The sequence below is a fragment of the Scyliorhinus torazame genome, chromosome 2 (genome assembly GCF_047496885.1).
Source record: "Scyliorhinus torazame isolate Kashiwa2021f chromosome 2, sScyTor2.1, whole genome shotgun sequence".
NCBI classification, from domain to species: Eukaryota; Metazoa; Chordata; class Chondrichthyes; order Carcharhiniformes; family Scyliorhinidae; genus Scyliorhinus; species Scyliorhinus torazame.
Window position 1 is genome coordinate 191,807,137 of NC_092708.1, and position 14,280 is coordinate 191,821,416.

General features: G+C 53.6%; 1 protein-coding gene across 1 annotated transcript in view; it reads right to left on the bottom strand.

Moving 5' to 3' along the window:
* The window catches only part of LOC140394479 (protein mono-ADP-ribosyltransferase PARP12-like), a 119,170-nt gene that overhangs the window by 45,728 nt on the left and 59,162 nt on the right, over window positions 1-14,280 (bottom strand). Inside the window, exon 4 of the mRNA XM_072481781.1 lies at window positions 11,402-11,491. Coding sequence (XP_072337882.1) covers window positions 11,402-11,491 — 90 coding nt within the window. The remainder of the gene's footprint in view (window positions 1-11,401; window positions 11,492-14,280) is intronic.

Consider the following 14,280-nt stretch of genomic DNA (forward strand, 5'->3'; position numbering starts at 1 on the left):
GGTCCTGCTGATCATGGCCGCAGATGGTGACGTTATCCAAGTACGGGAACGTGGCCCACAGCCCGTACTGGTCCATCGTTCTTTGAAATACCGAGACCCCATTGGTGACGCCGAAGGGGACCCTGAGGAAGTGGAAGAGGCGGCCGTCTGCCTCAAAGGCAGTGTAGTGGCGGTCTTCCGGGCGGATCGGAATCTGGTCGTATGCGGACTTCAGATCTACCGTGGAGAAAACCCGGTAGTGTACAATCTGATTAACCATGTCCGCTAAGCAGGGAAGGGGGTACGCATCGAGTTGCGTGTAACGATTTATGGTCTGGCTGTAGTCTACAACCATCCGGTTCTTTTCCCCGGTCCTGACGACCACCACTTGGGCTCTCCAGGGGCTATTACTGGCCTCGATGATTCCCTCCCTCAAGAGCCGCTGGACCTCCGACTTGATAAAAGTCCTGTCCTGGGGACTGTACCGCCTGCTCCTGGTGGCAACGGGTTTACAGTCGGAGGTGAGGTTCGCGAAGAGCAAGGGAGGGGCGACTTAAGGGTCGCGAGGCTACATATGGTGAGAGGGGGTAGGGGTCCGCCAAACTTCAGGATCAGGCTTCTGAGGTTGCACTGGAAATCCAGTCCTAACAAGAGAGGAGCGCAGAGATGGGGGAGGATATAGAGTTTAAAATCGGCGTACTCGGCGCCCTGTATCGCGAGGTTCTGCACTGAATGTGATCCGGACGCAAGGGAGATTGTTTGGGATGTGGGGGAAATCTGGAGGGAACAGCGCCTTACCGTGTCCGGATGGATGAAGCTCTCCGTGCTCCCAGAGTCAAACAGACAGGGCGTTTCGTGCCCATTGACCCAGACGGTCAGCATGGAGTTCTTGAGGTGCTTGGGCCGTGACTGGTCGAGAGTGACAGCGCCAAGCGTGGTAGCCGGTGTGGTCGGTGGTAGCGGGGTGGTCCCAAGATGGTGGCCCCCAAGGTCGCACGTGTCGGGCGGCGTTGAAGATGGCGGCCACCGTCGGTCGCACGTGTCGGGTGGCGTTGAAGATGGCGGCCATGATGGCGGCCCCCATGAGTTGCACGTGTCGGGTAGGGTTAAAGATGGTGGCCCCCAAGGATAGCACGAGGCAGATGACACGTCAGAAGGGGGCGCTACCGGCAGGCACGCAGCCATGTTGCGGGGTCTGCGAGCCTGTGAGTCGGGCCTGTGATTTTGGAACTTTGGGTTGGGCCAAGCAGACTTTGGCAAAATGTCCTTTCTTGCCGCAGTCGCTGCAGGTCGCGTTCCGAGCTGGGCAACACTGCCTGGGGTGCTGATTCTGACCGCAGAAATAGCAAGGCGGGCCCCCGGGTTGGGCGGGCAGCCATGTGGCACAGGCCTCGGACAATCTCGGGTCGGGTGATGGTCGTGCCTCCGGCGTCCACGAGGAAACCGCGTGGTCGGAGGGGAAAGCATTTAGGCTCTGGAAGGCTACCTCTAATGAGGTGGATAGTTTTACCGTCTCTTCTAAGTCGAAGGCACCCTTTTCGAGCAGGCGCTATCTGACATAGTTGGACCGGACTCCAGCTTCATAAGTGTCCCAGATGGCGAGTTCCATGTGCTGCGAGGACTTGACATCCTTGTAGTTGCAGTTTCGAGCGAGTACCCTCCAGTAGATATTCCTCCAGCGATTCCCCGGGGCGTTGACAATGTGTGGTGAGGAGATGCCGCGCGAACACTTCATTCACCGGCCTCACGTAATGTCTTTTCAGGATTGCGACCCCGTCTGCGTACGTGGTTACGTCTTCGATTAGTACAAAGATTCTGTGGCTCATCCGGGCGTGGAGGAGACTCAGCTTCTGTGCCTCAGTGACGGCGGGCGAGGAGGAGGCGGCGAGGTAGGCCTCAAAGCAGTGAAGCCAATGTGAAAAGATTCCTTTTGCTTCAGCTGCCTGTGGGTCGAGTTCCAGTCGATCAGGTTTGAGGGCGGCTTTCATTGCGATATCTTAGCTTATTAAATTGATGCGACCATCAATTCACACGAGACGATTAGTAGAAGTGAACCGTGGTTTTAATAAGCTAGAACTGTGCCTGCCTGCGACTGCTCTGTACTGAGTGCCGCCTACAGGCTGCAGATCTATATAACACCCCCGAGGAGGTGGAGCCCACAAGGGCATCAACATAATACAATACAATACAGTGGTGAATTGTAGCAGCAATACGTTCACCACAGGTGGTGGTAGCGATGGATGCGGAGGAGGCGTTTGATCGGGTGGAGTGGGATTACCTGTGGGAGGCGCTGGGAAGGTTTGGGTTCGGTGAGGGCTTTATTGACTGGGTGCGGTTGCTCTATCAGGCACCAGTAGCGAGTGTGCGTCGAACCGGCTTAGGTCGGGGTACTTTAAACAACTACACCGAGGGACGAGGCAAGGGTGCCCCCTCTCCCCGTTACTGTTTGCTCTGGCCATAGAACCATTCGCCATTGCGTTAAGAGCCTCTAGGAACTGGAAAGGGCTGGTTCGGGGGAGGGTGGAGCGCCGGGTCTCGCTTTATGCAGATGACCTGCTCTTGTATATTTCAGACCCGTTGGAGGGGATGGGGGAAGTGATTCGAATCCTGGGGGAATTTGGCAATTTTTCAGGGTATAAATTGAACATGGGAAAAGCGAGATGTTCGCGATCCAGGCAAGAGGACAGGAGAACAGACTGGGAGAGCTGCCGCTTAGGATGGTAGGGAAGAGCTTTCGGTATCTGGGAATCCAGGTGGCCCAGGAATGGGAGGCACTGCACAAGTTAAACCTATCCCGGCTTGTAGAACAAATGGAAGGGGACTTTAAGAGAGGGGGCATGCTCCCGCTATCATTGGCGGGGAGGGTACAGAACGTGAAAATGACGGTCCTCCCAGATTTCTGTTTGTCTTTCAGTGCCTCCCCATCTTCATCCCAAAGGCCTTTTCCAAGCGGGTGAATAAGGTTATTTTGGGCTTTGTGTGGGCGGATAAAACCCCGCGAGTGAAGAAAGTGTTGCTGGAGCGCAGTCGGGGGAGGGTGGGTTGGCGCTGCCGAGCTTCTGCAATTACTACTGGGCGGCTAATATAGCCATGATCAGGAAGTGGGTAGTGGGGGAGGGGTCGGTATGGGAGGGAATGGAGGCGGCGTCATGCAATGACACCAGTTTGGGAGCACTGATAACGGCACCTCTTCCGCTCTCGCTGGCCCGATTCTCCACAAATCCGGTGGTGGTGGCGGCTCTGAGAATCTGGGGGCAATGGAGGTGATATAAGAGAGTGGAGGGAGCATCGGTTTGGACTCCGATTTATGATAATCATCGGTTTGTACCGGGTAGGCCAGATGGTGGGTTCCGGAGATGGCAGAGGGCAGGAATTGGAAGGATGGGGGATCTATTTATAGATGGGAGCTTTCCCAGCTTTAAAGCCTTGGAGGATAAATTTGAATTGCCAGCAGGGAACGGGTTTAGGTATTTGCAGGTGCGAGACTTCCTGAGACAACAGGTTCCGGCCTTCCCGCTGCAGCCGCCATGGGGGATAAAGGACAGAGTCGTCTCCAGTACCTGGGTGGGAGAGTGGAAGGTTTCAGATATTTACCAGGAGCTTTCGGGGGCGGAGGAAACTCCGGCGGAGGAGCTTAAGGGCCAGTGGGAGGATGAGCTCGGAGGAGAGATAGAGGCGGGTCTACGGGCGGATTCCCTAAGCAGGGTTAACACATCCTCATCATGTGCCAGGCTTAGCCTGATACAATTTTAGGTCGTCCACCTAAAGTGGCTAGGATGAGTAAATTTTTCAGGGTAGAGGATAGGTGTACGAGGTACGCAGGAAGCCCAGCAAATCATGTCCACATATTTTGGGCATGCCCAATGCTTAGAGGGTTTTGGCAGGGGTGAATGTGGTAATACCAGGTATTGCGGTACCAGAGAGAGGAATGACTAGTGGCTAGACCGCGGGGTCTACCATTGGGCAATGTACATAGCCCCGCCCTGAGAGGCGGGGTATAAGAACCAACACCGTCCCAGCAGCCTTCACTTCTGTAACTTCGCTGCTGGGTACAGTTCTATCTGATTAAAGCTGAATCGATATGACTCCAAGTGGACTCAAGCGTATTGATTGCGTATCAATTTAATCAGATAAGTACTTTGAAGGATGGATCTCCGCATCAAGCCGGCGTGCCTTCAGCTCAGCCCTCACGCAGAAAACTCTGCCGCGATTTTTAAGCATTGGCTGGCATGCTTCCAGAGCTACCTCAATACGGCTGCCGACACCCCTACGGAAAGGCAGAAAATGCACCTCCTACGCTCGCGGGTCAGCCCGGCGATCTACCCCCTGATCAAAGGGGCGGCGAACTATGATAAAGCCATGGAACTGCTGGAAGGACACTACATTCGTCCGCTTAATCAGGTCTACGCCCGTCACCTGCTGGCAACGAGACGGCAGAGCCCAGATGAGATGCTAGAAGATTTCTACAGGGCACTGATCGTGCTGGGCCAAAACTGCGGCTGCCCAGCGGTGACGGCGAACGAGCACTCCGAACTTTTAATTCGAGACGCTTTCGTGGCAGGTATGTTCTCCCCCGACATTCGCCGAAGGCTGCTCGAAATGGACACGCTGGGCCTCACCGAGGCCCGGGCCCTGGCAGGGTCCATGGACGTGGCGTTCAAAAACGCCCTTGCATGCGCCCCCCTGGGCTGCGTGGCACCCCGCCGCGGCAGCCCCCCAGACTTACCCGCTTAACCCCCAGACTTACCCGCTAACTCCGCAGGCCTGCGCGGCAAGGCGCCCCGCTACCGCCGCCGGCCAACGCTGCTTCTTCTGCGGCCAGGCGAATCACCCGCGCACGCGTTGCCCGGCCCGCACCATCACCTGCAAAGGGTGTGGCAAGAAAGGCCACTATGCCGTGGTCTGCCTCGCCCGCGCGGTGAACGCGGCATCCAATGACTACCCTCAGCCGTTCCCCCAGCCGCCCCCTGTGCAACCACAGCCGTTCTTCCAAGTCCCGACCGTCCCAGGCCCACCGCCGCACTCCCTTTTCCCAGCCCCGCCGGCCCAACGAGCACCGCAGCATTTGCCCCGCCAGGCAGCGTCGCAGCTGCAGCCATTCTTCCCCCCCGGCAACCATGCTGGAGGAGCGCGCGCAGCCATTTTGTCAATCGCCGATCCAATCGTCGGGGTCTTCGTCCCCGAACTCCATGGGCGATCCCTGGCCGGCGGCATCTTGGATGGGGCCTCAAGCGCCCAGCACGGCTGGCTACGCGCTGCCCGACCTAAACCCCTTGCTGCAGCTGGCCTCTGCCACACTGGAGCAGCATGCGCCGCCAGTTTACTCCTCCCCGCCGCCAGCTCCGGAGTCCCCGGACTCCACGTGCGAACCATGGCCGGCGCCATCTTGGATGGGGCCTCAAGCCCCCAGCACGGCTGGCTACGCGCTGCCGGACCAAAACCCCTTGCTGCAGCTGGCCTCCGCCACGCTGGAGCAGCATGCGCCGCCAGTTTGCTCCTCCCCGCCGCCAGCTTCGGAGTCCCCGGACTCCACGTGCGATCCATGGCCGGCGCCATCTTGGATGGGGCCTCAAGCCCCCAGCGCGGCTGGCTACGCGCTACCAGACCAAAACCCTTTGTAGCAGCTGGCCTCCGCCTCACGGGAGCAGAGTGCGCCGCCATTTTGTCCCTCCCCGCCGCCATTTTGTTCCTCCCCGCCGCCATCTTCGGAGTCCCCGGACTCCATGTGCGATCCATGGACGGGGCCTCAAGCCCCCAACACGGCTGACGATGCGCTGCCCGATCTTCACTCCTTGCTGCAGCTGGCCTCCATTACCCTGGACCAGAGTCGGCCCCGAACGCTAGCAAAGGCCACCATGACGATCGGCACCAACGGCCACGTGACGTCATGCCTCATCGACTCCGGGAGCACAGAGAGCTTCGTGCACCCCGACACGGTAAGGCGCTGTTCTCTGGTCACCTACCCCACCCAACAAAGGATCTCCCTGGCCTCCGGGTCACACGCGGTGCAGATAAAAGGGTTCTGCCTCGCGAACCTCACCGTCCAAGGCAGGGAATTCCGCAATTTCCGCCTATACGTGCTGCCGCACCTCTGCGCAGCCACCCTTCTGGGACTGGATTTCCAGTGCCACCTACAAAGCCTTACTTTTAAATTTGGTGGCCCTATACCCCCCCTTACTGTCTGCGGCCTCGCGACCCTTGAGGTCGACCCGCCTTCCCTGTTTGCGATCCTCACCCCAGATTGCAAACCCGTTGCCACCAGGAGCAGACGGTACAGTGCCCAGGACCGGACCTTCATCAGGTCCAAGGTCCAAAGGCTACTGAAGGAAGGGGTCATCGATGCGAGCAACAGCCCCTGGAGGGCTCAAGTAGTGGTGGTAAAGACCAGGGAGAAGCATAGGATGGTCATCGACTATAGCCAGACCATCGACCGGTTTACACAACTGGATGCGTACCCCCTCCCCCGTATTGCCGACCTGGTAAACAGGATCGCGCAATACAAGGTCTTCTCCACGGTGGATCTCAAGTCTGCCTACCACCAGCTACCCCTCCGTAATAGCGACCGCCAGTACACTGCCTTCGAAGCAGATGGGCGGCTCTACCACTTTTTAAGGGTTCCCTTCGGTGTCACAAACGGGGTCTCGGTCCTCCAGCGTGAGATGGACCGAATGGTTGACCGGTACGGCTTACACGCAACGTTCCCGTATCTTGACAACGTCACCATCTGCGGCCATGACCAGCAGGACCACGACACCAACCTCCGTAAATTTCTCCAGACCGCGCACCTCCTGAATCTGACCTACAATAAGGAGAAGTGCGTGTTTAGCACCGACCGTCTAGCCATTCTAGGCTACGTAGTGCGAAGTGGAGTTATAGGCCCTGACCCCGAACGCATGCGCCCCCTCATGGAGTTCCCCCTCCCTCACTGCCCCAAGGCCCTAAAGCGCTGCCTCGGCTTCTTTAGCTACTATGCACAGTGGGTCCCTAATTACGCCGACAAGGCTCGACCCCTGATCCAGTCCACAACCTTCCCCCTGTCGACGGAGGCCCGCCAGGCCTTCTGCCGCATCAAAGCGGACATCGCAAAAGCCACGATGCGTGCCATTGATGAGTCCCTCCCCTTCCAGGTCGAGAGCGATGCGTCCGACGTAGCTCTGGCGGCCACCCTCAATCAAACGGGCAGGCCCGTGGCTTTCTTATCCTGTACTCTCCATGTTTCCGAAATTCGCCACTCCTCGGTCGAAAAGGAGGCCCAGGCCATAGTGGAAGCTGTGCGGCACTGGAGGCATTACCTGGCCGGCAGGAGATTCACTCTCCTCACGGACCAACGGTCGGTGGCCTTCATGTTCGATAATGCACAGTGGGGCAAGATTTAGAACGACAAGATCTTGCGGTGGAGGATCGAACTCTCCACCTTCAATTACGAGATCGTGTATCGTCCCGGGAAGCTGAACGAGCCTCCTGATGCCCTGTCCCGCGGCACTTGTGCCACCGCACAAGTAGACCGCCTCCGAGCCCTCCACGAGGACCTCTGCCACCCGGAAGTCACCCAGTTCTTCCATTTTGTTAAGTCCCGGAACCTGCCTTACTCCATCGAGGAGGTCAGGACAGCCACCAGGGACTGCCAAATCTGCGCGGAGTGCAAACCGCACTTCTACCGACCAGAAAGGGTGCATCTGATAAAGGCTTCCCGTCCCTTTGAACACCTCAGCATGGACTTCAAAGGCCTCCTCCCCTCCACCGACCGCAACACATATTTCCTGAACGTGATTGATGAGTACTTCCGGTTCCTATTCGCCATCCCCTGCCCGGACATGACCACAACCACCATCATCAAGGCCCTCCAGGGTATCTTTACACTGTTCGGTTTCCCCGCATACATGCACAGTGATAGGGGGTCCTCCTTTATGAGCGACGAGCTGCGCCAGTTCCTGCTTAACAAAGGCATCGCCTCGAGCAGGACGACCAGCTATAACCCCCGGGGAACAGGCAGGTAGAAAGGGAGAACGGAACGGTCTGGAAGACCGTCCTGCTGGCCCTTCGGTCCAGGAATCTCCCAGTTTCCCGCTGGCAAGAAGTCCTCCCAGTGGCCCTTCACTCCATTCGGTCACTGCTATGTACTACCACGAACCAGATACCTCATGAACGTCTCCTTGTTTTCCCCAGGAAGTCCTCCTCGGGGACCTCGCTCCCCACCTCGCTAGCAGCACCTGGAACTGTTCTGCTGCGGAAACATGCGAGGGCGCACAAGTCGGACCCGTTGGTCGAGAGGGTCCACCTGCTGCATGCCAACCCCCAGTACGCCTACGTAGCGTTCCCCGACGGACGCCAAGATACGGTCTCCCTCCGGGACCTGGCCCCCGCCGGAGCCCCACGCGCGCCCGAGCCACTGCCCTCACGCCCCCCACCGTACCTGCCCGGAGTGTCAGTACTGCCACCAGAACCCCGACCCAGAGCCGAGCAGGCACCGACGCCCCCTACAGGCACCCCTTCCTTCTGCCCATTTTCCGACCTTACAGCGCCGCCTAGGGGTGACAAAACTGCCTGAGAGGAAGACACCACGTTCCCGGAGTCACTACCGCCAAGGCCCTCACCAGGATCACCGCCGAAACTTAAGACGCTCCAGTAGGACGACCAGGCCGCCCGATCGTCTGATTGCAGCACCATGAAGAGAATTAACAACGCAAGAACTTTCTCCGCAACCCTCGATAGCATGGTACCTGCAATACCTGGTCCTACCATGAAAAGGCGACAGTAATACTGGCCATCACCCCGCTGGTTCTTTTTTAACAGGGGGTGAATGTGGTAATACAAGGTATTGCAGTACCAGAGAGAGGAAAAAAGAAAATTGGCTCAGTTGCAGGAAGCTACTGGATGTTTTTGTGATTGGAAGTTGCTTCGGGGGAAGGGTGGTGTTCGCAGAGCTCAATGTGGGCCCATTGCTGTTTGTGGTATGTCATCAGTGACTTAACCACCACCATGTAGGGGGCAATGATTAAGAGGTTCACAGAAATTGGCCGTGTGGGTGATAGTGAGGAAGAAAGCTGTAAAGTGCTGGAAGATATCAATGGACTGATCAGGTGGGCTGAAAAGGGGCAAATGGATTTTAGTCCGAGGTGAGGTGATGTATTTGTTGAGGACAAAGAGGACAAGGGAACACAGAATAAATGGTTGTATTGATAGCGGACTGAGCAGACATGCAACACTCTATGACAGGGAGGCTCTTCCTACCAATCATTCAGATGTATTGCACTTTGAGTCACAACGTGTGCGATGAGACAGAGCGGCGACAGAGAAGGAAAGGAAGGGAAGCAAGTCCTGTACTCTGGAACTCACTTCCTTGTGGGACCTGCTATCCCATGGGCCAAACCATCTCCAGGGCTGAAATTAGCCTGTCTAGCAGTACGAGGAGCCATTGTGGAAACTCACAACCTTGAGGATACAACATCTTCGAATCAAGTGACAGCTGGCCATATTAACCATTCTACTGAGTGTAGACTGCTGTCTTCATGAGGGAAAACAGCAGTTTCACCAGACAGAAAGTTTGTTAAGTCTCAACAGTTAATGCCAAAGTGACAAACAAAGGGTTAGGTTACTTGGATCAATGCCGTGCAAAACAACAACAGCCTTGAACACACTTCTTAGTTAATGTCATAAGTAAACAAACTCAAAGGTCTGCTGTTAGTCGCCATGGTGACATTCAGTATGTAGGTGCCTCCTTACATGGCGAAAACCAAGTGCCAGAAAACAGTAACAGGAAAAGAGGGACTTGGGAGTGAATATCCACAGGTTTCTATAGTGGCTGGACAGGTAGATAGGGTGACCAAGGCGGCTTATGGGATTCTTTCCAAGAGTTTGAGTTTGAGAGCAGGGAGGATATACTGGAACCGTATAATTAGACTGTAGTTAGAGCATCGCGTGCAGCTCTGGTCACCACATCCATAAGAAGGATGCGATCACACTAGAGTGGGTACAAAGGACACTTACAGAGGATGTTGCTGAGACTGGAGAATATTAGCGATGAGGAACCATTGGATTTTCACTGGAACAGATGCCAAGGGGAAATTTAATTGAAGTGTATAAAGTTCCTGGGTAGAGTGGTTAGGAAGAAGCCGAACAGGTCAGTAGAGTCAATGACATAGATTTAATCTAATTGTTGGAAGGATTAGTGGGGAGCTCGGGAGTATTTTTTCACCCAGACCTGGAAATCACTGTCTGGAACATGGTAGAGACAGAAACTCTCATCACATTAAAGAACACTTGGAAATATACTTGAGGCACTGTAGCGTCCGGGTTTACAAAAGCTAGAGTTGGAAAGGTCAGATTAGACTGGCTGGCAAGGACACAATGGGCTAAATGATGGCCTTCTGAATCGTAAATCTTTCTATGTTTCCAGGCTTCTATTTCCAGTTACACCAAGATGGGCAGATTGGCCTTCATTGTGCCTATCAATCTGGCAAGCTCCAAGGCTCTCTCTGTTTTAACACAAAAATTACGATGGCACAATCACAATGAAGGAGGTGAGAGTTTCCCCGGGGTCCTGGCTGATATTTATCCCTCAATTGACCATTAAAACAAACGATCTGTCATTAGCTCATTGCCTTGTTGTGGGATCTTGCTATGCACAATTTAACTGCCACGTTACAACAGTGATAACAGCTGAAAGGTACTTCACTGTTTTTTATGAAGCTCTTTGGGATGTCTGTCGTAAGAAGTTTGGTAAAGGCTTATGTGTGGGACTGCATAAATAGCACCGCCCACAGTGAGGATGAAATAAGAGAGCACATGATGAGAGTTAAGAGGGAGAATATTCATGGCTTCATCATTGTAGGACCTAGTCGTGGATAGCTATAAATAGTTTAATTGTAGATAATAAACAGTTATTTTTTTAGGACATACCAATGTCTTAGTAAGCAGTCCGAAACTAGACAAACCGACATACATTATGGTGGCAGCGGTGGAAGCAACACTGATGGACCCCCAAATGGATAAGTGGAAGTTTCTCTTTTTAATAGGGAGAAGATTGAATGAGGAGGCTCTATTCTTTGAAATGAGAAAGTTGCTGTTGAGATAGCAACTATAAATTAGACTGTGAGCACAGAACTGGAGAATCGTAGGTCAACTTAATGAGATACAAGTAAAACTGCAGGTTGGAGTAAAGCTCTTTCTTCCCCATTGCGTAATGAGCTCATGAAACAGAACCAGGAGGGTTGAAATGCTGGAACAACTCAGCAGGTCTGGCAGCACCTGTGGAGGGAGAAACAGAGTTCACATTTTGAGTTTGTATGACTCTTCCTCTGAACTTTGAGCATCAAAGCTGCTGGTCCCTCTTCGCTAATGATGAGCTCCCAGGTTCAGAATCACATTTCCCGCCCAAATCTAGACCCCTTTCCAACACATCAACCAGCTGTGGTCTCAGTACCTTTAAAGGAACAGTGCTTCCTCAGAAAGAACATGCAGATCTCCACACTGTCCACGTTACTGCAGGCGTGACTGGATGACAACCCTTTAACTGGAACAAAATAGAGTTCACATGTTAAGAAATACAGAGATCACTTTACTTTTCACTATGATTGGTGAATGCAGGAGAACATAACAAACGTACCGTAATAGGAGGCCATTTGGTCCACTGCATGTGTGCCTAGCTGAAAGCGGTACTCAATTAGTCTCATTCCCCTCTTCTTTACCCCTATCCCTATGTTGTAGGGTGTTGGTTACAGTTCAGTAGCTCTGAAGAAGTCTTTGTAGTTAAACAAAGGTTAACTGTAGGTTTTATTTACTCTTAGAACTATTTAAAACTGCACAGTAAAGGGTACAAGCTAGGAGCTGTCTCCGTGCTGACTGGTACACAAGTCTCTGTCTAACACTAGGCTGACCCTGGGTGATGGTCATGTGCTCTCTTACATCCCTGCATGGGCGGTACGGTACTCAGTCCCACATTAACCCTGTATGACTATGAAATCGTTCGTTGTTAAATATGGGGCTGGTTTAGAACAGTGGGCTAAATAGCTGGTTTGTAATGCAGAACAATGCCAGCAGCGTGGGTTCAATTCCCATACCAGCCTCTCCGAAAAGGTGCCGGAATGTGGCGACTAGGGGCTTTTCACATTAACTTCATTGAAGCCTACTTGTGACAATAAGCGATTATCGTATTGCATTTATCCAATTACTTTTTTTTTATAAAGGCATTTATGATTTTATAACAAAAGACACAAATACAAATGTAAATATAATTCAGTACGAAACCCCCCCCAATCTACAACACACACAATTCCCAAGTCCCTCCATCTCCTCTCGCTGATCCCACCTAAACTAAACTAACTCCCCTACCCCCCTTCATTCCCTAACCCACCACCCCCCTGTTATTGAATCTGCTAACAGTTTAGTTTCCCCCGAAGAAGTCGATAAACGGCTGCCATCGCCGTACGGACCCTAACATTGATCTTCTCAGGGTAAACTTCATTTTCTCAAGCCTGAGAAACCTCGCAATGTCGCTAACCCATACTCCTGATTTTGGGGGCTCCAAGTCCGTCCAGGATAACAGGATCCGCAACCGGGCTACCAAGGAGGCAAAGGCCAAAAGTCAGCCTCTCTCGCCCCCTGAACTCCCGGGTCTTCCGACACATCAAAAATCGCCACCTCTGCACTCGGCATCATCATCTTTTTGAGCACCGTGGACATGACATTGGCAAATCACTGCCAAAATCCCCTAAGCTTCGAACACGCCCAAATCATGTGGACATGATTTGCGGGCCCTCCTGCACACGCCACATACCTGTCCTCTACCCCAAAAAACCTGCTCATCCAGGCAGCACGGTAGCATTGTGGTTAGCATAATTGCTTCACAGCTCCAGGGTCCCAGGTTCGATTCCGGCTTGGGTCACTGTCTGTGCGGAGTCTGCACGTTCTCCCCGTGTCTGCGTGGGTTTCCTCCGGGTGCTCCGGTTTCCTCCCACAGTCCAAAGATGTGCAGGTTAGGTGGATTGACCATGCTAAATTGCCCTTTGTGTCCAAAATTGCCCTTAGTGTTGGGTGGGGTTACTGGGTTAAGGGATAGGGTGGAGGTGAGGGCTTGGGTAGGGTGCTCTTTCCAAGAGCCGGTGCAGACTCAATGGGCCGAATGGCCTCCTTCTGCACTGTAAATTCTATGTTAATCTATGTGTGCCCGGTGAACCACCTTGAATTGTATCAGGCTGAGCCTGGCACATGATGAGGACGTATTGACTCTGCTCAGGGCATCCTCCCACAGACCCGCCTCCAACTCCTTTCTCAACTCCTCTTCCCATTTCCGCTATATCTCCCCCATCTGGGTTCCCTCCCACTCCATAAGTTCTTTATAGATTTCCGATACCTTCCCCTCCTCCACCCCTGTTCTGGAGACTACCTTGTCCTGTGTCCCCTGTGGCAGTAGAAGCGGAAAGGTCGAAACCTACCCTCGCACAAAATCCCTCACCTGCAGATAACAAAACCCATTCTCTCCCGGCAATTCAAACTCCACTTCCAGATCCTCCAAACAGGGAAAGCTTCCATCAATAAACAGATCTCCCAGCCTCTCAATCCCTGCTCTCTGCCACCTCCGAAACCCCCACATCCATCCTCCCCAGGACAAACCGGTGATTACCACAAATTGGGAGGCCACACCGACGCTCCCTCCAGTCCCATATGCTTCCTCCACTGACTCCAAACTCTCAGAACCACCACTACCACGGAGCTTGTAGAGTACCGGGGCTGGCGAGAGCGGCAGAGGGGCCGTGACCAGTGCTCCTAATCATGTGCGCCGACATGATGCCCCTTCCCACACCGACCCTTCCCCCACTACCCACTTCCTGATCATGGCTATATTTGCCATCCAGTAATAGTTCTTGAAGTTCGGTCGAGTTCGGCCGGCACCCCCCCCACCCCAAAACCTCGGCTCCGCTCCAGCAGTATCCAATTACTTTTTCAGATAGGAGTTATTGTTGAACCTGCTTCCACCGACCTTTCTGGCAGCACATTCCATATTCTAACTACTCACTGCATTGAAAAAAAAAATAATCTCTTTGGTTTTCTTGCCAATTATCTTAAATCTGTGTCCCTTGATAAAAGGACTTTCCTCATTTGGAAACAATTTCTCCATCTTAACTCTATTCTATAATTTTGAACATCTCTATGAATCTCCTCAGATATGGGAATATGGGAATAAAGGCTGTTTGACTGACAATCATGAATCAGCCAGTTTGGAGGGGGATTCTGTCTGCTTTCTAATTGGTGCAGGAAGCAGTTGCATTGACTTCCGGTGGCGACCATGGAGTGAGTGGTCGC